The sequence below is a fragment of the Amaranthus tricolor genome, chromosome 13 (assembly GCF_026212465.1).
Source record: "Amaranthus tricolor cultivar Red isolate AtriRed21 chromosome 13, ASM2621246v1, whole genome shotgun sequence".
In the NCBI taxonomy this organism is placed as follows: domain Eukaryota; kingdom Viridiplantae; phylum Streptophyta; class Magnoliopsida; order Caryophyllales; family Amaranthaceae; genus Amaranthus; species Amaranthus tricolor.
The window spans coordinates 4,930,094-4,944,473 of NC_080059.1; the positions used below are offsets into that span (position 1 = coordinate 4,930,094).

General features: G+C 32.3%; 2 protein-coding genes across 5 annotated transcripts; both read right to left on the minus strand.

Moving 5' to 3' along the window:
* Positions 1-466: 466 nt before the first annotated feature.
* LOC130797608 (remorin) lies at positions 467-6,410 on the minus strand. Of its 3 annotated transcripts, XM_057660264.1 has the most exons (7): positions 6,140-6,410; positions 5,128-5,219; positions 4,372-4,629; positions 3,818-3,956; positions 3,515-3,596; positions 2,217-2,368; positions 467-1,744 (listed from the first exon to the last, which is right to left on the minus strand). In XM_057660264.1, exons 1-7 carry the CDS (start codon positions 6,169-6,171, stop codon positions 1,720-1,722), a joined length of 780 nt encoding a protein of 259 aa, XP_057516247.1. In that variant the 5' UTR covers positions 6,172-6,410; the 3' UTR covers positions 467-1,719. The 3 variants fall into 3 exon arrangements, with proteins under 3 accessions (XP_057516247.1, XP_057516246.1, XP_057516248.1); XM_057660263.1 differs by lacking the exon at positions 467-1,744 and having other exon boundaries at positions 2,061-2,368; positions 6,140-6,405; XM_057660265.1 differs by lacking the exons at positions 467-1,744; positions 5,128-5,219 and having other exon boundaries at positions 2,061-2,368; positions 6,140-6,407.
* A 1,878-nt stretch (positions 6,411-8,288) lies between these two features.
* On the minus strand, positions 8,289-12,473 carry LOC130797607 (pentatricopeptide repeat-containing protein PNM1, mitochondrial). 2 transcript variants are annotated; one of them, XR_009038899.1, is made up of 3 exons: positions 10,772-12,473; positions 8,939-9,029; positions 8,289-8,678 (listed from the first exon to the last, which is right to left on the minus strand). XR_009038899.1 is itself a non-coding variant. In XM_057660262.1 (2 exons), exon 1 carries the CDS (start codon positions 12,349-12,351, stop codon positions 10,813-10,815), a length of 1,539 nt encoding a protein of 512 aa, XP_057516245.1. In that variant the 5' UTR covers positions 12,352-12,442; the 3' UTR covers positions 8,289-8,678; positions 10,772-10,812. The 2 variants fall into 2 exon arrangements, 1 of the variants encoding a protein (XP_057516245.1); XM_057660262.1 differs by lacking the exon at positions 8,939-9,029 and having other exon boundaries at positions 10,772-12,442.
* Between the last annotated feature and the right edge of the window lie 1,907 nt (positions 12,474-14,380).

A 14,380-nucleotide genomic window follows, 5' to 3' on the forward strand; every position in this document is an offset into this window, starting at 1 on the left:
TGTTATAATCCAAAATAAATAATGTTATAAACCTCAAATATATGCTGGTATAATACCAAATATGTTATGTTATAACCTCAAATACATTATGTGACTTTTCACATTACACTTACACGCGCGCGTCAATTTTTTTTTAAAATTAACATAATGGGCTGGGCTTTTGAGAATCGTCTTTAGAAAAGACGGTCTCAAGTAAGAATTGTTGAATCATAAATCATTATTTATAAAATTATAACATTACTTTAGCCCTACGTCTTAACTTTAACATGCACTTCTCCCAAATTCTCATACTTGCAATTCAAGGGTTTACTCCCAACTACACCAAAAAAAATTCAAGATGGTCGACATTGTTCAATTCATCTACAACATTTGCAGCAAAAAGCTCAAAAGGATCAAGAAAGAGGCGAAATCTTGCATGTTTGGTTATGACCTCTCAAACCCTAAAAAATTCTTGCGTTTTCTCGTTAAAATTCGTGTTTGGGTATGTTTAATGTGAAGTTTGTGTGTAATGGTTGAACATTTTCATCATTTTGTGTTGATTTTGTCCTCTTGCTTTTAATTCGTTGAATTTTGGTGTTGTCACCACCAACTTTGAGGATCCCTTTGGTTGTTGGTGTTAATTAGTAGGCTTACGTGAAGTTTGATTAGGGTTTTTTCTGCTTAATTGTTTAAAACTTGCATTAATCCTTTGGAAATGACACTAAAAAAAGGCAGAAGATGGGTATCACCTTGGCCAGCGAGGATGAGCGAAAAAGATTCAATAGGATTGCAGCCTACCAGATTATCTCATTGACCAGGATTGTGGCCAACCCTTTCATCGTCCCTAGGACCATTCGTGTTGAGGATATGGATGTCGAGTAGTGATGGTTAACCAACCACCGCCTCCCTTTATCTCTGTCTATGAACGTGTGTGGCGTGTCATATACTTCTTAATCGATAAAAAAACTAATCATAAATTTCAAATTTTTTTACGTGTCTACTTAATTCATCAACCAAAATTTTAGATATTGGGCCCTTTCTAGCTCTAGGTCAGGGCCGTTCCTGACCATAGGTAAAGTAGACATTTGCCTGGGACCCAGAATTAGAAAAGGCCTTAAAATTAGAAAATGCTAGTTAATGAAAATAGAGACTTAAAAATTTGTAATTTATGAGTAATTGTTTTATTATTTAAGAATTATATGACACATTTACATTTTTAATGCTAATTATATATAGGGTCTGTCTTTGTTATTTTTTCAAATACTCGTTTAGGTCAGTATCAACCCTCCATAGGGAAGACCCATTTCTTTCAGTTTGCTTGGGGCTATATAATGCTAGGAACGGCACTGCTCTAGACCCTAGGTTAATGTCTACCTTGCCTAGGGTTAGGAACACTACTGTTCTACTGGCACACTCGACTTCGCCTCTTTCCAAACCAACTGAACTATATTGAGAGCAAAGCAGAAGCCAATTCATTCTATTCTAGGGCCATGTATGTTGAGTTAGTAGAGAGTGGGGCGTGGTTAAAATGGCTTCATGTGTTTGTTCGCTAGCGTAATTAGTGAGGCCAACTCAATGTCGTGCCCCCTCCACTTCTTCAGCAGTTTTCTCGGTTCATGTTGAACCCTGGTGAGAGCTTGAACCTTATATATAGAGATCACCATTCTTTTCAATCCTCTGTTCTTATCATGTAAGGCCCTCCACCTTGGTTTCTTTTCCCGTCTAGTCCAGTGAAGTATGTCATGTGAATTGTAAGTTACCAAACCTAAAACACAAATTCTTGTGAGAGACGGTTTTTTAGAAATCATTTCTAATTGAGTCGGCCCATTATATATTTTTTAAAATATTGTAGTAGGCATTAAGAATGATGTAAGTAGACTTTTAAGATATTGATAGTAGGCATTAAAGATATGATCGATAAGTAAACATTAAGGATAATATAATTAGGTATTAAGAATACGATAAGTAAACATTAATCTTTCATGGATTGGATTTGAGATGTGTCTCTCAAATAAATAGTCTCTCAAAAGACTGACTGAAACTAAAAGTTAATATTAAATTATTTGGTTAAAAGTTGAAAGTCTAATTGAATAATGATGAATTTGATATTTGAAACCATGTGGGTCCCACGGGCATAAGACTAGTTTTCTTTACAAATGATGAGAATTGAAAATGTGATATGGAAATAATGCTAATATTCAAAACAAAAACATTGAACAGGAAGTCTTCCAGTTGACCTGATCTTGTTTGCCTGTTGTTTTGCATAAGCCTCTTCACTTGTCTTTTTATCCTCTAATTGCTTCATGGCTCCCCTTGCTACATTTTCAATCTTGTCCATTTTGTTCCCGTAATGGTGATAATTCAATCTCTTTAACCTTTCTAACTCCTCCTATTAATTTTTGTAACAACTATTTTACACATACCATACATAATCATAAAAATATATATTTTAAAGAATTCATTTGCTTTTTTTTTGGGTCGATTTTGAGGACTAGTTAGAAGTATGATAGATGAAGTACGATATATGAAGATAATACGAAAAAAGTTTTCTTTAGTTATAAATTAGTCTTTTTTTCTTTAAAAAAAATGATTGGTGAACAAGTGACTTAGCATGTGTTCTACAATGTTTGTATATTAGGAGTTATTTATGTCCCATATTATATAAAAAGCTTGTTTGACAAATGAATTTTTAGTTGATATTTTGCTTGTTTTTTAGCTTTTTGGTTAAACGACCAAAATAAACGTTTGGTATATGACTTTTAAGTCAGCACTGAAATTGTCTTTTAAGCTAAAACAAAAAACACAAATTCTGATGAAAGACGGTTTCTTTGAAAGATCGCTTCTAATTGGATCAATCCATAAAGGAAAATGTAAAGTAAAAGTAAGCATTAAATTTTAATGGGTTGGGCTTAAAAGACATCTCTCAGAGAGACGGTCTTTCAAGAGAGAACAAAAGAATTTACTACAAGTAAGGTTTTCATAGACTTTTTGCTTTGTGACATATTGTTTCTTTAATGAAAGCCGACAACCAACAAATTTTGTTTATCAAATATCTTTATAAGGCATGGTTTTACATTTAGCAAATCGATTAATATTTTCAGCCAGTTAAATCATTTAATAGTCATTTGCCAAAGCCAAAACTTCTAACAGTCTATTTGATTTGTGATACTAAATTGTGGTAATGGAAATGATTTATATTGTAAATTTCATCAAAAGTTTATATCATTTCCAAAGTAACGAAACTTTAATCATAAAAAAGTTTTTTTGTTTACAAATTTCCATTACCACTTAATACCAACTCTCCCAATGGTAATGCATTGGAATGAATTTTATGAAGAAAATGACATGATTGAAGTTGGACAAGCATGTCCATCAAGATAGCCAAGAGTTTTTCAATTAAAATTACACTAATTTTTCATTCGCATTATCATCGTTTAGTACCACCTATCAAACGGGCCACAAAAAGTATACAAGGCCTCTGTTTTTTCATGTTTGTGCTGGGAAAATTTTAACCAACTTTAGGAATTAGAAATACCTTTCTTTTTTCCATGTCAATAGCAGCTTTCTTCTTCTTTTCAGTCTCCCACTCTGTGATCTTATCTTTAATCTTTTCATACCTGGTAATAGCTAAATGATCATTTGTCTCCAGGAGATTGTGACAATAGGGTTCGCCATAATGTTTATAATAACTAGGATCATTTAAATTATATGGATGATATTAAAAGAAAAAGAAAATGCGTGGATAAAAATTCTGATAGAAACAAAGATATTTCCTATATAAAAAAGACGAACGAAAAATGTAGCGATTTCAAACGGACGGAGAGTCAATGACAGAAACCATTTATGAATCTTGGCTAATCTTGCTTGCTCCCATGCTTCTGCTTTTGTCATTTCCTTCCTTCTGCTCCTCTGTTCTTGTTCTACCCCTGATATCTCAATACCTCTGGTTGAAGTCTTCATTATTGAACTTTGATTACCTACCACATTTTATTTTTCATAATTTTCAAAAAATTAACATTTTTGGTTTCATATTATGATTGCCTATACTAAAAAAACAAAATAAATCATTTACATACTTTGTATTTCTTATTTATTTATAAATACCTCATCTTGTATGAAACGGTATCACGGTGAGATGACCTCAAAACAAGCAAAGCTAAAAATTTATATTATTTGCCTATTTTAATCTAAGTATGAGTCATATATCACGGTGACACCGTCTTATAAATGAATTTGTAATTTATAAAATTAAGATGATGTTAGCAATTAATAACAATAAATTGGTAACAGTTTCTTTATGATTACTTATTACTCTCTTCGTTCGGAACATACAATCATTTTAGAATAATTCAATTATAATCTTAAAAGAATAAATTTATATTTAAATATTACCTTCATTATTATCTCTTCTTTCCAAAAGTGAAGTTCTCTTCATTAAAGTTTCTAAATCAGGAAATTCAAAAGTATTAGTATCTTGACTATCTTTCCTGGTCTTGATTGTAAGAGCTGCAGGATCTTCTCTAAAACTTTCCACCATTCTTCTCTCAAATTCAGCTCTTGTTTCTTCAAGTGAGTATATTGCATATGCTGCAGCTGCTATACTTGCTGCAAATTCACTTTCCTTGCTCTTGTTCTCCATTATTTCAATCTCTTCATTTGATCATACATCACCATTTTTAGTTCATATTGTCAAGAAATCAGCTCAATCAAAAGAATAAGCTATATACCCTCTCATATGAGGATATTTTGGGTAGAAGTGTGGACGTAATACGGATAGTTGAGATTCAAACCCGTAACCTCTTATCACGATGACTTCTCCATTAGCTTAAACTTTTGGTTGAAGCCTCAAAATATATTCTATACTCTAACACACGTATGCTAGTACCTTGATGTCCATTTGGTCGTTATAGGTATTAAATGACGGGAATGGTTTGAAAAAATTTGTGTTAATTTAGTAAAAAACTCTCTACTTTAACTATTTTATTTTCTTTATAAAATTCATTATAATACATTGTCATTTAAACACGTGGTATAAAGTAATATTGAAAAATTGTTAATAAAAATATTTGTTGGGATTCAAGTTTTATTACCACTAATAGTACCATCTACTAAAAGGATGGTGATTGTTAAGAAAACCAGTAAAAATACCTCTTCTGAAGGATTGAGATTTTATGTTGTCTCTTCTTTTTGGAAATAACTTTTCTGATCTATCGAGCTTCACATCAGAAAAACTCACAGATCTGAAAATATATATGCTATGTTATTGTTTGCTCAACATAAAGATGAATTTGACAAATAATAATTTGTCAGACCTGTTTATTGATTTGATTTGCCAGAATTATTGGTTGGATTTCTAGCTATTTAAGTCGGTAGTTATGAAAATATTTACTTAAAATTAGTTATTGTTTGTTTGCTTTTTTTTAAAAAAAAAGAATCAAAAGATTAAAAAAAAAAAAACCTAATAAAATAGTTGCTTTTTACTTTTAACTTAAAAATTATTTTTCAAATTTTTTCTGAATTGTTTAACCAAAAAAAAAATCAAAAACTAAACAAAAAATTTATTTGAAACACACACCCAATATGCTAATTTATTGTATCTACTATTTATTCTTAATTTTTTGTTCCTTAACTACAATAAAATTAACTTTTTGTCACATGAGCATTTGGGGAAACCTATTATAATCAATTATTATATATATATATATATATATATATATATAATAGTGGATATTAGATGGTGTTCGTGGAAATGATATTGAAAAGTAAGAGTAATTTTAATTTGAAATTTTTTGGACAATTTTAAGTTATGTTTATAGGTAATATTAGGTGATAATTGAAAATTGTGAATAAAATTTTTTTTATGATCAAAGTTCTAGTATCATAGGAATGATTTGATATATTTCTTGAAAATTTACACTAGTCATTTCTATTATTACCTTTTAGTATCAACAATCAAACGTATTATGAAAAAAATGATAAGTTTAAATTATTGGTGACAACAACAATTTTAAACACGTTTTGATAAACGATAATTTATGACATAAAATTTCTAAGATATTGATAATACCAAGGAAATCACCCATACAATGCCATAAGTTGAAAATAGAAAACAAGCTAAGGTCAAATAAAATGCATGAAAATTAATTAAATGATGAGGTACCTTCGTCGTGGGTTCTTCTTGTGTTGGTCCATTGTTCTTTGGTGCACGTACCTTAGAGCAATCTAGCTTAGACGACAGACGTAGACGATATATATTACCTAAACTAATAATCTATCAAGTTGACTAGTTTGAATTGAATTGAATTGAATTGAGTCAAGTCGGGTTGTTCATCGTTAGAGGATGCAACAATAGTCAATAGTACATACTATTTATTAATCAGAAAGGGATTGATGAGAATGAGTATGGCCGTGGGGGCAAGCAATTAGTAACGTGTAATAAATATGCTTTGCAGACTACAACTTGGTTTGTTATACAATCCTTAGTATGAAGTATAATATCTTTGAGTGATGGATTGGGATAACATCTTAACAAGTAAAGCATCTCTCCCTAAGACCTAAGTAACACCACATACATACACAAAACAATGAAGAACATTAAAGGCTATAATAATATACTCTTATGTTTGATTATGCATCTACATTGGACCTATCAAAACGATTGATCAAACGTGTTATAGGTCATGTCATTTTTAATCGAGTCGACTATTTTTATATTTTTAAAAAAAAATTATTAATTTATTTTTGCTTTTATTGAAAATAATTTTTCGTTAAAAAGGACTAGTATACAGATTTTAGGAGTACATTTAAAAAATGAATAAAAAAATTAAGAATTGAATTCAAATGTTGTGAATCCTGACCAAAATAATGACATAGAACTAAAAACGTGTCAAAATAATCGGGTTTGGACTTTAATTGGGTTTGATCTAGTTTTTTTTAATCATTTCGGGTCACGAGTCAAAATTTTGGGTTATGAGACCCGCTAATTTCCAATCGAATTTTGGATCTATTTTGGATTGGAAAAAATTTGAAAGGTCATTTTACATCCTTAATATTGGTCGTAACTAATTTGATTGGCCTATGTCGAAAAGGAGATAATCTGATCGCTTACTTGATTTGATAGTCTCACCATTTTGCAATGTTTGGTTATATTTGACTTTTTTTTACACATTTTCAAGTACACTTTATGAAAATTTATCAAAAAATAAATATTAAAATTCTATAAATCGAGAGAAATCTAACAAAATTACACATAATATGTTTTAGCTTATTGATATCCATAAGAAAATATAAAGCGTTGCAACCTTTAGGTATGAATTGGTTAGTTCAATCAAGAGAATTTAAATCTTGATAAACTTATGATACCTTAACCACTCATACATAGGTAGTTAGGTACGTTCATGAATCATGATCAACTTGGTCGATAAGCTCCGTGTAAGCTGTCATAGTGTAGGAGATTAGGAGCATTGAAGTTCGAGTATTACTCTGCTCCGTTTCAGATAATTTTAAATGGCAAAGAGATTATTGAAGGATTTTCGTCAGTCTTGACATGAATTCTTGTGTTATGCAGCAATGCAGAGCCGCATTCTTTCCTGGTTAGCATAGCTCGTGATAAAGATCAGAGTGGTGTGCCATTCATTGGCGAGCACTCACGACTTATATAAGCTCAAGTCGAGTTCAGCCTATCAATTGATATAGGGTAACTTGCGACATACTAACTGCACACTGTGTTATACAGCATAAGGTTGCACTATATGGATATGCAGCAAAATACGTGACATGAGATAAAGTAAACTTATATGCAAAACAAATACCACCCTAGTCGTTGTCTCGGCTCACGAGTATATAGATCACTCCAAATCCAATAATTCTTGGTACGAGCTCAAAGTCACACCGCTATAAATATTCTCGATTGACAAGTGACTCAAATTTCAACTGGTAATGAACTCGATAACGCAAATACCTAGTGTTAAACCGACCAGTAACTAACTAATCTAACCCGAGCATGACACACTGCGGCATACAACCAAAAATTTAACCGATTTGAAATCTGATCCAACCGAATGACACCCCTCCAAAACCGACCCGATGACCCGAATGGACACCTTTAATTGAAATGCATCTTATGAATAGCTCTAGCAGAGAAGTCTAGCTTGTTCTCTAATCTATACCCATCTAGGCATCTATAAACTATAAATGCAGTAACAAATAAAAGGAAATAGAGCAGTAGTTTCTCTTACCCTGCACAAGATCATACTACATAATTTATATGAACAGATTCGCCTGCCCAATATGTAAGAGGGTACTAACTTCATCAAACAAAACAATCCATTTTATTTCATGAGAGCCTAAACATTTTTCATTATGTAAAAGCATTTGACACATCGTAACTAACCCAGCAAAATTTTTACCTCATAAAAACGAGGAATTAATTCATATCATCTAAACAAAGATGCTCTAAGAAAACTAAACATGCTTTATCAATCTTTAACATTGATCGGATACCTTTTCAAAGAAATGTCGATGGCATTGACGACTGATCACCTCTCCTACTTGCTGTATGGGTCAGTAGTGTAGTCATTGACGAAGAAATAAATGAAAACATCAGCAAGTTTACAGAATCCTTATTAAGCTGTCTCTTAAGTGACTACTCCATCAAAGAATATAATGCTGGAAGACAAAAGCCAACGAATACAACGAACCTGCACATCGTTCAAAAGGGTAAAGAACAATCAATAAACAGAAAATCAACGATATCAGAGACTAAAGTTAGTCCATCTATTCACTAGAGCCAAAGGCGTTGATACAATACACAACATAAGTAGTCATAGGTTTACATAACATACAGAATCATCCACAATTACGGAGATCTTTGATGAATTTAGTCAATGCATAAGTTTGACCATCTGAACACTTAAGGGAGTTCACAAGGCATGAGCAAGAGATATGTGAAAGGACGTACGTGAAATATCTTAGAGATGAAATGAAACATCATGCTTTCAACTGGGAAAAAATTATGGCCTAGATATATGGTGGTACCATAGCAAGAACTCCTGCACATAAGATACGCCAAATGCATTTCCAGAAACATTAGTGCAGAAAGATAATATTTCCTAGAACTACAGGAAAAACTGTTCAATGACACAAACAGAATAATATGGAATTAAACGGGCTGTAGAAGAATAAAACTTGTAGTAGCTTCAATGAACAAACATACATTTTTTATTCATAAATGGTTGATCCCTTCATTCAATCCCAGTATTTTCATCATCAAATCGGTTACACTGATCAAGTCAATATACCTAGCCTATAGTTCAATAAAATATCTAAAATCGCATAATTTACTAACAGAAAAATACATCAAAGCCTGTGGCAAAAGAAGGAAACATATGGATCATTGGCCTAGGTGACAGGATAAATTTAACAAGCTCGTCAAACTCTTTAAACAGTTCTTTAAAATGCTACATTTTCCTATTTTCAGAAATGGGGCATTTAGTCTAATCAATCTGGTTTCCTATTGCCAATTTCACTCGCTTAAATCATAATTCATTCTGAGTAAACCCTAAATGAAGATATGAAGATTTCAAAGTGGCACAAAGAAGAATACACATACAACTAAACAAGACTAAACCCTTATTCTACATGTATTATTTCAACTCCACTAAGTTCATTTAATGGTTAATGAGGGATACAAATGTAGGTCAAGTTCAGATAAGGACACACAAGGGTTTCCCAAGTTCAATTCACAACTACAATCGGTTCCAGGGAGTAGTAAAGACCAACAAGTGCAAAATAATTCAGATAAGTACACGTAAGGAATGCCCAAGCTCAATTCAAAGCAGTAAGTTTTGTAAAGGGCCAATAAGAAAAGATATGCACAGATAAGTTATACAAGGATTAACATGAACAAATAAGTTCAGAAAATTTCAGATAAGTACAAGTAAGCCACACCAAACAAAGCTTAAGAGGTGAACAACTATAACTGAGATCCTGAAAATATTTTTAAAAAATCAATGACAAAAAAGATGTTGATGATACATAGAGCTGCAAAATTTGGGAGATTTAACAAATAGGCCAAACACAAGACAACAAAAGAGAGTAAAAGGCCAATGACTTCTATCCTCTTGCCATTTTTGCTTATATATGCATTGATAGTTTGATACTATGATATACGACATAGATCCCAATGCAAGCTTAAAAGTCAAATAATATTAATTGTGAGTTTTTAAAAATTCTAAAAAGTTATTTTATTAGAAAATGTACGCAATGACATGTATTTATAGATGGATGTGTTCATGCATTTTCAAACATACGTACGAATAATAATATTTAATACAGCATCCGACTTTTTGAATTTGCACCATAGAACTTAAAAAGATTTCACATAATTGAGTCTTATTATGCAAACTTAAAGAGAAAAAGTAAGTCATTAATTAGTAAAATGAACAAATTAAAGGAGAGGTTTGATGAAATAGATGGTTATGTTTCCAAACCATCTAATTGTTGTGTTTTGTAAATTAGCTTGTTGAAACAACTTATTAATTTTTATTAATTTTTATGAATAAGTTATTTTTAAACAAGTTGTTCGTAGCAGCGAATTCAAAATCAGTTGGTCAAATCAATTAATCTAATGAGCTACTAAATGAAAGAGCACAAGTCGGACTAACAAGCAGAAAAAGTAAAATGCACCATGTGCATATTTCAGCACTAAGCTCTAACATATGTATTTTCCTCATTTTTGAAGTGTCACAACTATAAGCAAAATGAAATGAGTAAACCAAGGGAAGAAATAAACCAGATGTAGTTCAGGAACAGAGCCATTGCATGAGAACTCAATCAATACATCCTCTGCATCATTTTTTTTGGCTTTTTTACAAAACTCAAATTGATCTTTCTGAGCCTTTTCCTTTTTAAGGCTGTCTTTTCAGGCAATGTGAGCCTCTTTTTCCCTTTCTTAACAACCTTTGGCTGCTTCACTAATCTAGGATCCAACTTGTAATCCTTGCGCTCAACCGGTACTCCATTTCGAACAGCTTCATTGAAAAGAACATTTGCTTTCTCAACGCGACCATGAGCATACAACTTCCTCATCAACAAATCATAAGTTTTAATCCCTGGCTTACAGCCATCTGCCTTCATTTTAGCAAAGACACTCAAAGCATGATCAATCCTCTCAATCCCACAAAGGATCTTCAAAAAACCATAGTAAGCCTTCTTATCAAGTGCATCACCAAACCCAGCGGATCTCATTCTATCAATCATCTCGTCTCCCTCCCCAGCCCTCGCAGCCTGATACAAACCCCTCGTTAGGACAAGAAACGTCCTTGCATCGGGAGAACATCCCCATTCACCCATCCTATAAAACAACTTCATAGAATCCTCCACCTTACGAATCTTACACAAATTCGATATCAGCACATTAAAAGTCTCACTATTACGCGGCACACCAGCCGCATCCATATCAACCAAAATTCTCTCAGCCTCAAATTGAAGCCTGGAAACATCCTTCTTCCTACAAAGCTTACAAACACAATCAAGAATAGCATTATAAGCAACAGTACTAATCTCGAAACCACCTCGATACATCTCCCTAGCTAACCTCCTTGCCTCGTCAAGCTTCTCATCAACACACCACCCCTTAATCAACATATCACATACATACTCATCAGGGAAAAATTCATTAGCAAGATTCTTAACCATTTTCTCGGCATAATTAGCATAACCATGTTCACAAAGCTTACTAACAATACAATTCAATATCTCCCTATTCCTTACAATCCCATAATCACTCTCCATCCTATCAAAAAGTTGCACCGCCTGCGTGGTGCGGCCAGCACGAATAAGGCGATCAATGAATGCAGAGATAGTTTTAAACCCAATAACACCTTTTCCAGCAACAAGAACATCATGAATGATCTTAAAATCCTTCCTACGACCGAAAAAATCAACAAAAAACGAAAGTACCTCATCATTAAGCTGAAATTCGGGAGATTTGGAAGATACCCAATTGAAGAAATCGAAAGCAGAACGTCCTGCATCAGGAGAAATGTTGAGAGTGTGAAGAATCAGTGAAGGGGAAAGAGTGATGTGAGAGAAAGAAAGGTCAAGGCGTTGATGGACGGAAATGGGATTGTCATCAGGGTGTTCAGAGAGTGGTTTGAGGAGTTCAGAGGAAAGAGAGAGAGCAATTTGTTCGTTTTGTTGTTGGGTTTGCGAAGAAAACGATCGAAGAAAAGATGGGGAAGAGAAAAAAGGGGGATTGTAGAGGGTTTTAGAGGGGTCTGAGAAATGGGGTTTTGTGAGAGATGGTGGAGGAAGTGTAGAGAAAGTGCGGTGGAGAAGGAGGAGACGACGGAGGTGGTGGTGGATTCGCATGGTTATGGCAGAGAGAGAGAGTAGGGTTCGTCTTTGTTGATTTCGAATATGTGAAATTGCAGGGTTTTTGAGATGGCCAACTTGTATAATTAAAGTGTTTGCTACACAAGCCTACAACTACAAGTCTACAACCAAAGACTCCACCCAACCATCATTTAGTCATTTAGGGTGTGTTTGGTATCATGGTATGATTCAACAAAAAAAATAAAACATATAAGGTCGGAATAAAAATTAGATTTTAAATGAATATAAAAATTTGTTAAAGACGATCTCATTGTAAAATCGTTTGTACAGGTTGGCCCAAAATTATTTATTCTTAATGAAATTAAAAAATGCAAGTGTGAAATGATTGATCATTTCACCTTTATCATTTTCTCGGTTTTGTCTTAACTTTTATAACTAACTTTTTTTTCTTTCCTTTATTCTATGTTCTTTCTTGATTTTTCCATTTTCTATTGAAATTCACAATTTCTTTCTCTTGAATCCAACTACAAAATTCTATATTTTAATTTTCTAAATGATTTTCCCGCTTATTTTCGTATAATTTATGGTAATGGTACATTTGATGTGGTTAATATCTCTATCATATGTGACTACTCGGTGAATGATGGTGTAAAATAACGATAATAATTTTGATGGCATCAAAGAGGTTGTGGATAGATTCTAAACCAAGTCTTTTTCTTTATTATGGAAGTTATTCATGAAGATAGTGTTTATAAACTTTAAATTTTGTAGAAAATTTGAAAGATAAACTGAAGATATTTTCAAAAGAGAATTGCAAAGCCGAATGAATTCAAAAAAATTTGAAAGGAAAGATGGAATTTAGGGATTCATACTGGGAGATGGAGTTGATACGGTTTGAAAAGGAACAAATGTGAGCATTTTTATTTCTGCTCTCGAAAGGATTTTGTTACTAGTGATAGGAGTACTATAACAAATCAGCTAAATCAAATACCCTTAGGTAATGGAAACAGATTAATTATAAGTTAACCAAACAAATAGAATATGAAACCTTAATTGATTCCGTTACCAACCGCTATTAATATATATACCAAACACACCCGTAATAGTAATAATAATAAAATGACTACTTGATTTTGTTTTGAATATTGTACGAACAATTTATGATTTCATGATTTAAAAATTACATCCTTAATGCTATATTTTGCAAATTACAATCTCAATATGTCGAAAAGAGACAATGATACATCAAGTCATCAGAATCCGACAACTTATGTTTAAATACCCTTTTACCTTATTTTACCACCTTTGCCCTTGATCCAATTCAATTACAACTAACTTATATCCTTAATCATACCTCTTCACAACCTTTCCGCCTCTATCTATACTACCACCATCACCCCACCCTTACTCTTCAGTCTTCACCATAACTCCCTTTCCCCTTCTTCATTTTTCTCGCTCTATATTCTTCTTCGACCTGTCTTTTCATAGCAACAACCAATTGAATCAAGATTTTATTTCTTCCTAATTGTAGTGAAATGGTTGTATCATTGTCACTTTTCAAATCATGAATATTTTTTTTTGAAAGGAACCTAAAAATTCATCGATAAAAATATTATACGACATCTACAACGAAATAACAATTGATCTAATCATGAAGATTGTAGTTTGCAAATATGAAACATTAAGGTTATAGTTTTTTTAGCAAAGTATTCTTTTGTTTTGAAATATCCAACTTTTTTAATTATAGGTAGGTTGAGAATGAGAGGAATTTGGTGAAAATTAAACTTAAGACTTTATCTAATGAAAATTATGCTTCCTCTAATTAAGATGTGATTTTACAACTTAATTAATATTGTGAAAAGTTTAAAAACTAAAATGTGGAACAAATTACTTTATGAAATAATTACTATTTCTAACAACTATTTAAACCGTTATGTCGAACACGTACTATATCTTTTTATTGAACAATTGACTATTAATCTTTGTTGGTTCACCAGTAACAACTAGTAGCATTACAAGGGGTGTGTATAAAAACGTGATATTAAATTGATTATGGAAAATCAAA

Excerpts from the sequence above, each read along its gene's own strand:
- LOC130797608 (XM_057660263.1), bottom strand. The coding sequence starts at position 6,171 with ATGGACCAACACAAGAAGAACCCACGACGAAG. Across the intron at positions 5,220-6,139 it reads AAGAAGAACCCACGACGAAG|ATCTGTGAGTTTTTCTGATG; the intron begins GTACCTCATCAT and ends ATATATTTTCAG. Across the intron at positions 2,369-3,514 it reads TTGACATGGAAAAAAGAAAG|GAGGAGTTAGAAAGGTTAAA; the intron begins GTATTTCTAATT and ends AAAAATTAATAG.
- LOC130797607 (XM_057660262.1), bottom strand. The coding sequence starts at position 12,351 with ATGCGAATCCACCACCACCTCCGTCGTCTCCTCCTTCTCCACCGCACT.